The sequence below is a fragment of the Phycodurus eques genome, chromosome 7 (genome assembly GCF_024500275.1).
Source record: "Phycodurus eques isolate BA_2022a chromosome 7, UOR_Pequ_1.1, whole genome shotgun sequence".
NCBI classification, from domain to species: domain Eukaryota; kingdom Metazoa; phylum Chordata; class Actinopteri; order Syngnathiformes; family Syngnathidae; genus Phycodurus; species Phycodurus eques.
In genome coordinates, this window is record NC_084531.1 from 15,435,712 (window position 1) to 15,448,557 (window position 12,846).

At 43.3% G+C, this 12,846-nt stretch overlaps 1 protein-coding gene across 1 annotated transcript in view; it reads right to left on the reverse strand.

The window, feature by feature from the left end:
- Positions 1–12,846, reverse strand: part of zgc:77784 (uncharacterized protein LOC402947 homolog) — a 71,552-nt gene that overhangs the window by 17,496 nt on the left and 41,210 nt on the right. The window contains exons 6-14 of the mRNA XM_061681336.1: positions 11,019–11,143; positions 9,566–9,737; positions 8,751–8,956; positions 5,019–5,100; positions 4,758–4,926; positions 1,701–1,867; positions 944–1,065; positions 624–840; positions 222–340 (exon numbers count right to left, since the gene is read on the reverse strand). Of these exons, the coding sequence (XP_061537320.1) occupies positions 222–340; positions 624–840; positions 944–1,065; positions 1,701–1,867; positions 4,758–4,926; positions 5,019–5,100; positions 8,751–8,956; positions 9,566–9,737; positions 11,019–11,143 (1,379 nt within the window). The remainder of the gene's footprint in view (positions 1–221; positions 341–623; positions 841–943; positions 1,066–1,700; positions 1,868–4,757; positions 4,927–5,018; positions 5,101–8,750; positions 8,957–9,565; positions 9,738–11,018; positions 11,144–12,846) is intronic.

The following is a 12,846-nucleotide window of genomic DNA, read 5'->3' on the forward strand; positions in this document are numbered from 1 at the left end:
GAAGAAAGACCTCGCAGGCACAGAGAGAACATGCAAACTCCACACAGGCGAGGCCGGATTTAAACCCGGGTCCTCAGAAGTGTGAGGCGGATGTGCTAACCAGGGTTAGGGTTAGCACATCTGGTCCTGGATTGTAGTCACACAAATAGGTGATCCAATGTGATCCATATGATCACATAGTTTTGCTTTAAAGTCAGAAAACAGAATAAAAAAAACCTCACCTTGTACTCTCGAATGATGCCACTGTCAGCACTATGAGGCGGCGGCTCCCAGGACACGCTGATACTCGAGCTGTTGGTGAGCTGCACCACCGACACAGCCTGCGGTGCTGGGCTCAACACTGCAGAGTGATAAGAAAAGAATGGTATCGGTATAATTATTCATTGGGATTATCAAGCCGACTCATTCTCGGTTCTGCTCGAGGTTTCTCCCTTTGAGGCTGTTTTTCCTTGCCTCCATTGCTTAGTGCTTGCTCATGCGGGATTCGGTTAGTCTCAGTATGTGAGGAAAGTGGTTCTATAGGTGCTCCATGTGTAACGTGTACTGAGACAACTTCTGTTATGATATGGCGATATATAAATACAATTGAACTGAATTGATTTCTTGCCGGTGGTGTCATTTACCTTCCTCTGGGGTGCGCAGCAACACCATGAGGCTGTCGTGTCCCTGCAGCTCATTGAAGTAAGGCCGTATCTTCACCTCGTATTCCGTGTCGCTAAGCAAATCCGCCAAGATGGCACTGTGGTCTGACGTCGCCTCCACATACTGGACCAGCCAGGAGCTGCCGACGGTGCGGTAAAACACGCGGTAACCCTGAACGTAGCGGGAATGACGGGCCACCTGCAGAAAGTTGCCGCGGAGGAGGTAGAAATTCAGGGATCGGATGATGGAGAAGCTTTTGGGAAGATTAGTGTCCATTTTACACGCTCCATGAACAACTCACGGTCCAAGAAATCTTGGCACTGGTGGGAGACAGAACAGCGGGCTTCGACAGGTAGACTGACACGTCGCCAAGTTCTCTCTGTAACTGTCTTTGGTCCTTGCCTGTTTCTGGAGGACTCCCATCTGGAATACACATTTTCACAAGTTCTCAGCAGCAGCAAATTAACAAGAAAAGTGAACTTTAGTTGACATCCAACACTACTCCAGGGAGAAAAGCAACACACTGAACAAGCAATTAGTTGTTTATTATCAGAAGTCAGGCTTCCACCAAGTAAAGTTACATTTCAAGTTGAGAAGGGTACCGGAATAATTAAAGGAGGATTTAGTGGAAATGTGGATGAAAAGTGGTTTGGGTGGAAACATGAGTGAAAGGTGGTTTTGGTGAAAATGAAAAAAGGTGGTTTTGGTGGATACATGGGTTACGGTGGTTTTGGCAGGTGGTTTTGGTGGATACATGGGAGAAATGTGGTATTAGGGGTCATGTGGGTGAAAAGTGGTTTTGGTGGATACATGGGTTACGGGTGATTTTTTTTGGGGTGGAAACATGGGTGACAGGTGGTTTTGGGGGGAATGTGGATGGACGGGAGAATTTTTTTGGTCAACACGGGTGATGGTGACAGGTATTTTTTGGGTTGACAGGTGGTATTGGTGTAAACGTGGGTGACACCATGAGTGGCTGGTGATTTTGGTGGATATGTGGGGGAACGCTGATTTTGGTGTAAACATGGGCGAAGGGTTCTTTTGGCCTTGGTTCTCACCTTGCGTCCTGACAGGCTCCGAGATGGGACTGGGGTCACTCAGGCCGTAAGAGTTGAGCGCTCTGACGATGAACAGGTAAACGGTGTTGGGGAAGAGCCCCACGACGGTGTGCCGTTCATGCCTGACGCGGTCTGCCACCGTCTGCCACGTGCTGCCCACCGATTGGCTGCGACAACAATCAATCCAGCCGTCAAACAAAATGGCCTTACGGTACGGTGACTTTACCAAAACAAATGAGCGAATGCGCTGACGTCGGGCAAAATGAGACATAATGTCACAACTAAAGGTGAACCCGAGCGTATGCTTGCAGATGCTGATAATGAAATGCACAACATTTTAAACAGACTTCCCTTTGTGTGCTCGCTTTAACATTGTTTCACTCGTTCTTATCACACAATCTGCTGATAACAATATAATCCTGATAAAACGATAAAAGGGATGAACGTTACAGTGACAATGACATTTGAAAGCATATGCCATCAACCCATCTGCCTCACAGAACCCCGGTCCACAGAACTGTGAGGCAGATGTGCTAACCAGTCTGTCACCGTGCCGCCCCATCAGAATCAGAATCAGAATCAGAATCATCTTTATTTGCCAAGTATGTCCAAAACACACAAGGAATTTGTCTCCGGTAGTTGGAGCCGCTCTAGTACAACAAACAGTCAATTTACAGAACACTTTGGGGACATAAAGACATTGACAAAAAACAATTGTGCAAAAAGATGCAGAGTCCTCTAGCACTTAGAGCAGTTCGAACGACTAATATTGCAATAGTCCGGTGCAATGACCATTGTGCAAAGGGCGCTGAGACTTCAAGGAGTGTATGCGGTTTAAAGTGACGAGTAGTGCGTCAAGAACCCAATAAAAAAAAAAATGTTTTTCAATCAGCAAAATAGCACACTAATATTCCATTCCATTTTCTGTACCGCTTCTCCTCACTAGGGTCGTGGGCGTGCTGGAGCCTATCCTAGCTATCTTCGGGCGAGAGGCGGGGTACACCCTGAACTGGTCACCAGCCAATCGCAGGGCACACACTAATTTTGCACTTGATAAAACATACAGTAATAATATAAAATAAATTGAATGAAAAAAATGAAGCCGCTTGTGCATTCTGATTCATTGTTAATCCATCTGTGTGCTTTGGCCACATTTGAAGTGGGGGGGGGGGGGGGGGGCAGTATAATACAGTCATGAAGACAAACCCGAAGAAGACTTTGAGAACGATTGTAAGCTGTTTTACACAGATAAAACTTTTTGCATAAAGAATATACTGTATGCCTGTGAGCATTGTTGTACTGTCTGTCTACATGTTCGTGCTAATGTTTGTGTTCAAATAGCTGTTTTTAAAGCGTTATAACACCGCAACTATCAATGGTGTTTTGTTTAGCCTGTCTATAGCATTTTGGATTGTGTGTTAGCATTAAGCTAAAGGAAGGCAAAGTTGTGTGGTTGTTTTAAATACACCACGTGCAATTTGTCCGATGTTTACTTTGACCGTAAAGGACCGTGGGAGTGGCATTGAACAGCATGAAGCCTTTTTTAAACCATTTTTGACTTTCTGCTAAACTGCTGCTTGTTGTGAGGTGAGTCTCCAATCAACAACCTGGTGGATTGGCGGACTTTGAGTGTGAAGCTGCCCACACTGGCGTGGCCCGCGGACAGGACCGAGCTGCCAATGTGACCACTGCAATAACTGTCTCCCATTTCTTTTCTTCCACAGTGAACCTTCCACTCCCGCTTTTGGATCTGTCGCCACTGACGCAGCAAGTGTCGCACGACGTCAGTTAACAGAACCATCTTGCTCTCGGGCGCCAGTGAGTCATTGGTGAAATATAAATGACTGGAGATGAAGAGGCCACAATTCAGTAGGGGGAATAATGCCACGGATTAAAACATAAATCGACACAGTGCGAGGAGCATTATAATAACGGAAGACCTTTTCTTTTAAGATAGAAAATAGTGTTGAAAGTGCTGAAGCCAAATGTCTGTACTCAACTTGATAAGCCTCAACAGCGAAACCCCCCAAAAGTTTGTAAAATTTCATTGTTTGGCTGGAACACCACTAAAAAGACATCGTTATCGCTTGGTCAAAATATTAGGTACACCAGCAAATGATGATGAAGTAATATAACAAAATTGTTTTTTTTTTTTTTTTAAATATTTGACTGACTGACTGTCTGTCTATCCATCAATCAGGGTTTTATTTTAGACGTGAGGCTTATTTGAAAAAAAAACCAACCCAAAAAAACAAACCACAAAACAGTTTTAATTTTCCACCATAAATAATGCTATTTCCTACATATTAATATTTATTACAATATAAAATATGAATGTGAAATGATAGACCCCCTACTGTTATGCGTCTTTGAGTCCTTTGAAGGGTGCTATACAAAGTCAAGTTGTTACTTCAATAGTATTATTATGATATGATGATAAAGAAATTAAGTACATTAATTATCCTGCTGACAGTGTCAACCAAAACTCTTTGTGAGGCCTAATTTTTGATCAGCTGCAAACTCATTTTTGTCACAGCTGACATTGTAGATCTGGTTTCCCTTGGAGGGCCATTATGACTGTGAAAACATATACATGCATAATCTTCATCATATCAATACTCATACACAACCCATTGACAGATCAGATAACTAGTTTTAAAAACAGAAGTCACAGAAAATAGTTTGTTCAACTCCTGTTCAATTATTTTTTTAAAAAAAGGTTTGTAAAAAAATGCTTCTATTATCATCAACGTTATTAAAAGTGAAGACAATTGACAATATTGGTACAGATTTTAGCAGAAAACATGAAGTAAACATATGATTTGCTTTTTGAGCCACATAAAATGATGTAGCGGGCCAGATCGGTATGTGTTTTCAGAGGCTATTGTTATTATTGTCAATATTTTCAAACTATTTTTTTATTGTTCTTAACTCCTATAAGAGTGGGTCATGACTTTGCAACACGACGAAAATGTGGGACCCATTGTGACAACAGTTGAGATGGTGAACGTGTACCTAATGAAGTGACCATTGAGTGCAGACTGATGCCCAGCGTACCTAAAGGCCTCGATGATGTAGGAAGTGACGGCGGCCCCGCCCTCGTGCGGATTGGACTGCCAGGTGAGGGTGACGCTGTTCCTGTTCACGTCGGTCACCACGGGCTTCTGTGGGGGTCCCGGCAGCTGGATGAACTCGGAAACTCGGGACGGTGACGAGACGGGGCCGTCTGTTTCAGAAGAGGAGAGTGAGGTGTTTTGGAAATGACGCGTTCCTCCACGTAGCGACGCAGTAAGATGTGTAATAGAACGGTGAGAGTACCTCTGACAGTCAGTATCCCGCTCCAGCTCGACTCCCCTGTGGGGCTGGAAGCCACGCACGTGTACATGCCTGAGTCTTCTTTCTGTTGGGCCAAAGCCAAAGTCAATATGCAAGGACGACACAGGACACAAATTGGGAAAAGGACATCAATCTCTGGGGTCCACAAAAATACTGAAGATATAAAACAGCCGACTGGACAGCGGCAAGTTCATTATAACAATTTTACGGGTTGGGACTCTCCTAAGGGTGCCCCACTGACAGTGTAGCCTTAGGGATCCTTCACCATTTTAATATGGATGCAGTCAAAACAAACTATTCATCCCAACTGCCTCAAGCAATAATATACAGTACTTAACTAAATTTAGAAGGATTGCAAGGGAAACTGGACCTAAAATCTTTGAATAGTTGATGTTTGAACTGGGGAATGGTGCAGGGTTTGTCACTATGGGTGCAAAATTTGTGAGGTGCTACATTTAAAAAATGAATATTTTTTGTAAAAGTAGTTGTGGTCAGTGGTCACAGTTTAAAAAAAATCCAAAACTAATTTGATAATTGCAAGTGGCCATAATACCAGAATGTTTGAAGACTGGATTGTGGCGCAGCCTAAAAAGAAGAAAGAAAAAAAATAGTAGTTGTTCTTACCTCCCTTTCCATCAATATTTGAATTTTTATAATTGTTGATGTCCTTTTTTTTTTATCGGGTTTGCACGATAATTTGGGTTGGATATGAACAAAATGTCATTTTTCAAACTATTCTAGTTGGTCTTTTCGGTGCGGCATTTAAAACAGTTGGTTTTCACATTATTATGCACAATGTATATAGGCTTTGCTCTGATTGGCTAACTCATCTTCTCCAATTATATGAAAAACACCTTGGCTCTGACTGGTCCACATCACGGTGTCTGCTAGCATCTAGAAGCTCAGGGCGGCCAAGCATCCATAGTGACTCTGCGCCCTTCGATGTCTTACTATCATTCTGAAGAACGCTTCAAGCGTTGGATTGTTGGCCATTAATAAGGAACATAATCTGAAAGGGGACGTGGGTGAAAATAAAAAGAGAGGGGGGTAATTTGAGGTTATGCTCATCATCTGCTCCCATTCATTTGAATTGAACCTGCCACGAAGATCATCGGTGGCGACAATGAATGCGCGATATTGTGTCCACTTCTCCAGCGCCCTCCGTCGCATTGACCCACAGAAGTGAGCACCTTTCAATGTCTGTTGTGCAGCTGCTAAAAGTAGCCGCGGCCAGCTGTCAAAAGCATGGTCCGACCTCCTGATCGGCTCAGTAGGGTTTGACCACAAGTCTACTTTCAGATGGCTCCTGTGGATATAAATCCTCATCCTGCTCATATTCCAAAATGTAGCTACCCATTCAGAGGAAGTGCAAGCACGCTAATGACTGACAAACATTACATCACGACCGGTAGTCATTGCGGTGGACAGAGCAACTATAACCAGGATGTTTCAAAATCGGTAACATTCGGGCGTGGTCAATAAAACCTAATTTTGAGCCAATTTACAATATAGTTGACAAGTTGTTGGAAATTACACGTATGTATTACAAAACATTAACGATGCAAATATGATTATGAACTGACCGCCATAAAATCCTCGCACCCTGACCTTTTAAAATGTTATATTTGTAATGTAACCTCAGTAACCTTATGTGTCATGGGGCAAAACATCAGCAGTTAACGTCAGGATTTGTGCTGCCCCGCCCGCCCCGCACTGCACTGCACTGCTGCAAAGATCCAGAGACCTAATGAGATCATGCTCCGCAGTGTTGACCTTGGCGGCGTGCAAGCAGGTGAACATCTTCAGATGACTTCAACTCGCTGATGAAATATTGATGGCGCGTCGGTGCATCGGCGGGGTAAATATTTTTAGTCCCTGACACGTCATCTCCATTTCTACTCTTTTTTTTTTTTTTTTTTTTTTTTTTCTTACTCCCTAGTCACCCTCTCGACACCACTAATGCATCTCTTCTGTTCCATTGAGCACACTGCCACGGCAGATCTACTGCCTCCATCTCAGTGGTGCACTGGAACAAAGCTTAATGCTAAATTTGCAAGAGCAGCCAGTAAGGAGCCCTCTTGATTAGAAGCCAGTTAGATGATTAATCGGCTATCTCAAGTCAATTATGGATAAAAGATCCCGCCTCGCCGACCTCCAGGTGGGGTTACGGCCCAGATAGCGCCGGCTCCTTCATCAAAGCATCTTTGCAAACAGGATCCTTCATTACTATTACAATTATACACCGCGTGAGCACCTAATTGGAATGGAGAGAGATATGTGCCACCTCAGAGACATCGCTCTTTGAAACTCACTTTTAATGTTATGAACCAAATTGGAATTTAGCATGAAAGACGACGTGAACTGGAGGGAAAAGACAAAAGGAGGAGGAAGGTTAGACAGGCTTGTTTTCCTCTTACCTCAAGCCTATATTTGGATACTTGAACATTTTAATGATTTGACCTTGAAATCTTCATTAAAGGTCACTGATGGATTAGTGGTACACTGGCCTGCCTTTGGTGCAGGCAGCGTGGGTTCAGTTCCCACTCATTGACGATGTGAATGTGAGTGCGAATGGTTGTCTGTGTCTATATGTGCCCTGCGACTGACTGGCGACCAGTTCAGGGTGTAGTCCGCCTTTTGCCCGAAGTCAGCTGGGATAGGCTCCAGCGCCCAGGATAAGCGGTGTTGAAAATGGATTGACGGATGGATCTTCATTAAGGATCTGTTGTTGCCATGGCGACCCAGATCACCACCTTTTGTGCTCTATAATATAGGTTGACCACAACTATAAACAAGTACAGCATCTCGTGCTTACTTGTTTTGACATTAACAACACAGACGCCTAGTCAAATCAACAGATTTTCGGTTGGTATAGCAAACTAGCACTGGTGCCTAAAGTATGTGATTTTATTTTTATTTTTTTACTAAAAATTAGACCGGTAGCACAGTCACTTGTAAAATATGAATGTCTTTCCTCAAATATAACAAAACCACAAGTACATAATGTGTCGCCACCATAGACGACACAACGATGACGAGCGGTGATTGAGCAATAACCTCTTTTATTGTGAAAACTTCATGGTTATTCTAGCCAACAAGTGTTTCCCTCAAACCTTCATCATGCAGATACACGGCAAACTCATCACACTTGGACACCTTCAAGGTCTCACAGACAGTCGGATCTTATACAACTCTTGCAACATTAAGAGCATTACTGCAAAGCATTCCCTCCTGATATAATTTTGTAAAATTACAATACATACTACTAGACTGTTGCGAGTAGCGACCCTGCAGTTGTTTTATGTTAATCTTTGTCTTTTTATGATGTTATTTGAAGAAGAATATGAGGAGGGTGGGGCAGGGGGGTACACATCAGACTCCAGTGGTTTCCCATTTCTTTTGTCCAGCTTGACAATTTATGAAAAATATTTATTTTAGCCCTGGGTTTGGCTTTTTCTTTGGCTTTTTGTGGTATGTAATTAGAAGAATGTAAAAGAAGAAGAAAATAATATACACCAGACTTCAGTGGTGCCCCAGTACAAAAATTCATTTGGCCTTTTCTTTGTTTTATTTTTTAGTAGCTTGCAAATAGTAGAAAGTGAGAAGCATATACACCGGAAACGGAACACTTTTGTTCTTTTCATGAAAAAGACTAATTTTGGCGATGCATTTGTTTTTTTCTTTCACTTTTAAGTATATTCTGCTGTTGCTCACCTCTATGTCTCTTATTTCCAATGTGCCGTTCTCCACCAACGTTAGGCGAGCATCGTTCCCCTCAATCGTGTCTCCGTCCCTCTCCCATGAAATCTTGACCGAGGGTCCTCCGATGACACGGCAGTGCAGGCGGGCCGTGCCGCCCTGGGACACCGTGTGATTGGCCGGACCTTGGCGAATGATTGGGGGGATCCGACCTGAAGGTCCTACCATGGACAAATTGGAATAGACCTTTTCATAACAATGACCGCTATGGAGGGCATGTTCTTACAACTATGTATAAAATGTTCATTTGGGTTGTCTTTGAGTAATTTAGCAAAACTAGCCCCGCGCCCCTAGTGAGGAGAAGAGGCTCAGAAAATGGATGGATGGATGGATAATGACTTGCATGTTGACTGACGTTAGTTCATGCATGCTATCCATTTCAGCGTCAAAACAGCACATCTGTGTCAATAGAAACATTGACACAGATGTGTCAATAGAAAAATCAAGTTACTAGCCATTCCCTCAAATGATCATGTTAACTATGTCTGAATTTTTTAAATCATTTTACCTGTTGAAATGTAAATTACGGCTGGCCTTCAATTAAGCCTCTAAGCAATTTACCTCTTGTAACATCTTTTCGACTGACACTTCACACAATCAGACTACGTCGGTAGCGGAGAAGGCTAAAATCATCGTTCAAGCCAACGACATCCAAGTGTTTGTTTACTAATGGTGACTTTGGAGATCACTAAAGCTTCTGCCACACAGAAGTACGTGTGACGTCATGGTGGAACGGTCTGTATTTGAATGATAAAGCTGGTTAAACATACCTCCCTCCACCTCCAACAAGGCCTTGCTTAGCACGCTCCCTGCCACACTGATGGCCTGACAGATATAGAAGCCCGAGTCCTCCGGGTGCACGTCAGTGATGGTCAGCTCCCCTCTCATGGACACAGAGTAACGCCCTGACTGGGATGGCGGTTGGCCAGGAAACAGCAACATCTAAAAAACATACAACAACAAAATGACCGACAGGCAGCCAAATATGGTAACAATGACTTCTCATTGCAAATAAGCAAGGTAAAATAATCATGTTGATGGATGCTGTTCCACTCTCGTTCTCTAGGTAGCGATAATGCACGTTACAAACCCACCCATACATCCATCCATTTTCTGAGCCGCTTCTCCTCACTAGAGTTGCGGGCGTGCTGGAGCCTATCCCAGCTATCATTGGGCAGGAGGCGGGGTACACCCTGAACTGGTTGACATGATCATCGCAGGGCACATAGAAACAAAACAACCAGTCGTATTTACATTCACACCTACGGGCAATTTAGAGTCGTCATTAACCTACCATGCATGTTTTTGGGATGTGGGAGGAAACCGGAGTGCCCGGAGAAAACCCACGCAGGCACGGGGAGAACATGCAAACTCCACACAGGCGGGGCCGGAGATTGAACCCCGGTCCTCAGAACTGTGAGGCAGACGCTCTAACCAGTCGTGCACCGTGTCGCACGTTACAAACCCAAACAGTATTTTTTTTGTTTTGGTCGGCAACAGAGTTCAGCTCAGCTCAGATACTGGGACTGAGATAAAAACAGTTACCGCGTTGTTTTTTTTTTTTAATGGGGAAAAGGGAGGCACCTATTAGAGTTGCTGTTTTGGTTAACAACAGCATTCAAATAGGTTCAGCAGACAATAACATCCATAAACTGATATAGTTACTGTTACTACCTTTTTCTATGAGAAAAGAGAGGGATCAATTTGAGCAAATTTGTTATAAAAAAAGGTTAACAAGGGCTCTTTTGGTGTTTTCCACATGGTGGCCACGAACAGATATTTCACACTTTTCTTCCCTTTCCCAGAGCAGAAAATGGCGGAGATGTGTTTGCACATCCATCCATCCATGCATGTCATTCCTGTAAGAGGCTTAGACTTGAGTGGAAGACCAGGGTTAGAAGTCTGCACATAATCTCCGCAACCCCCCGCCCCCCACAAAACAGCCTAACTTCCTCGGGTGGCTTGAGGCAGACAAAAAAACCAAAAAACATTTGAAGCAGCTTCTCGCTGTATATTTATAGCTGCCATGTGGAAGGAGGACACTGTTTGTCTTCAGGTGTGGCCCGGAGAGGCACTTCACACCTGGTGTACTTCCTCCTCCACCTCTCCTGCCATCCGCACTACATGATGACAGCACCTCCTTCCGTCTTCTTCTAATAAGGTGTTTACAAATGTTTTGCATGGAGTCACCCTGGCGTTCAAGCGACTATCCAAATTCCTCACCTGACTGCCCTCTTTCTGCCAAAAGATGGCAGGCGGGGGGTTACCCGTGGTGCGGCACTGGAAGGCGACGCTCCTCCCCTGGGAGGCCATCTGGTCCCGTGGCTTCGAAGCGATCTGTGGTGGCACTGGAGAGGAGAAGAAGAAGAGAAGCAACACAAGACTTGAGTTTGTTAAGCACATTATTTTCCTCACTGTCATCATTGCTCCTAACACACGTAATTGTACCACTCATAAATGATGGATAGGCCATTAGACCACATGGCTTTTAGTCCGCCCTTGCGTTTGCAAGCAGGCACATTTTGAGCACAATCAGATCATACACAGTGGAACCTCCAAAGCCGTAAAAGTATACACCTTCGTGTTCAACCAAAATGTCCCCTCAGGAGTCAAGCAACACTAAATAAGAAAAAAAAAAAACTAAAGTTGTTTAATCTGGTGTTTTTGTGATGTAAAGAGGCAAATGTGATGATATTGCTAGAACCAGACAAGGAATTTACCTACAAACTCTCATAAGGATGAGTACTGGTAGTTTTACTTGAGTTTAGTTGTAATTCTGTCATATTAGGTAGTGGTTATAGTTATATAATGGTTGGGGGTGGGGTTCTACTGTAATTTAGCACCTTGCAAATTGTACAACCAGAATGGAAATAAAACTTTTTTTGTAAATGAAAGCAAATAAGCTGCTTGCAAACATAGCGTAATGTTTCATGATCTGAGTACAAACTCAACTAACAAAATGCAAGTAATTTAGCCTTTTAGTTAGAGGCTACCTTTAGTTAGTTGTTTAGTTGCTAGATTTTCATAGTTTAAGTAGCCTTTCAGTTAGTAGCAAGCTTTAAATTGTTTAGTTAGCTTTTTAGTGGAATTGTTGAGTTACTTTGCCTTTTAGTACCTACCTTTAGATAGTTAGTTTGGGTAGCTTTAAATTCGATAGAAGGGAGTGTCAACATGTTTATTTGTGGTATGGTGTGGAACATGGGCTGCATGAGTCACATGATGCTATCTGATCATGTTGATTTTTATTTTTTCTTTAACATCGGAGAATGTTAATAAGGTTAAAAAATGTTAATAAGGTTAAAATGTGCATATTCGGTATTATAGTCCTACCAGTCACTTTCTCCCCCAAAAATAAATCTTTAGGCTTACAGAAATTAGTTTTGTAAGTCAAAGCAAGCAAAGCAGGTTCCACACATACCGGCAATCATGCCAAATTTGAGCATTTTTATTCCCTTCTGATCAAAGTAAACAAAGACCCAATTGTCTGATGTCTCTGAGAGATTAAACTGAGCAATTATTATGAGCTGCGGGATGTGTTAAGAGTGATTTTTCCCTCCCTTCCCGATCTGCTCAAAATACAGTTGGAGCCAATGATCGTAAATGTTGAACCTGTTCAATATCTACAATGGCAAAGCCTTATTTGTGTGGTCAGCACCGAGGTTTTACAATCCACGGACTCAGTGATTGCGACGTGAAACAGAACGATAGCCAATTAGGAGGCTACCTGTAGCTCGCACTCATGAGTAACTGTGACGATATCTTTTTCTGCGGTGTACTGCTCATCTCACGTACACCACACATTGTCACATACCAGCAATCAGGCCTGATTTGAGGATTTTTTTTTTTTCATCCCCTTCCAATCCAAGTAATAAAAGGCCAAATTACCAGTCAGGATAATCTCTAAAGGCCTTTTCACACTGCATTTGGTTTACTTGGTGTTTGTTGCGGGGCAGCATGCAAGAATGACAGCACCCTGGTGCAAGGTTGGAAGTCCTTGCGTAGCAGTCTACCTGGAAGTAACAGGGAGGATTTTCCCGCTGGTTGGTCTCTT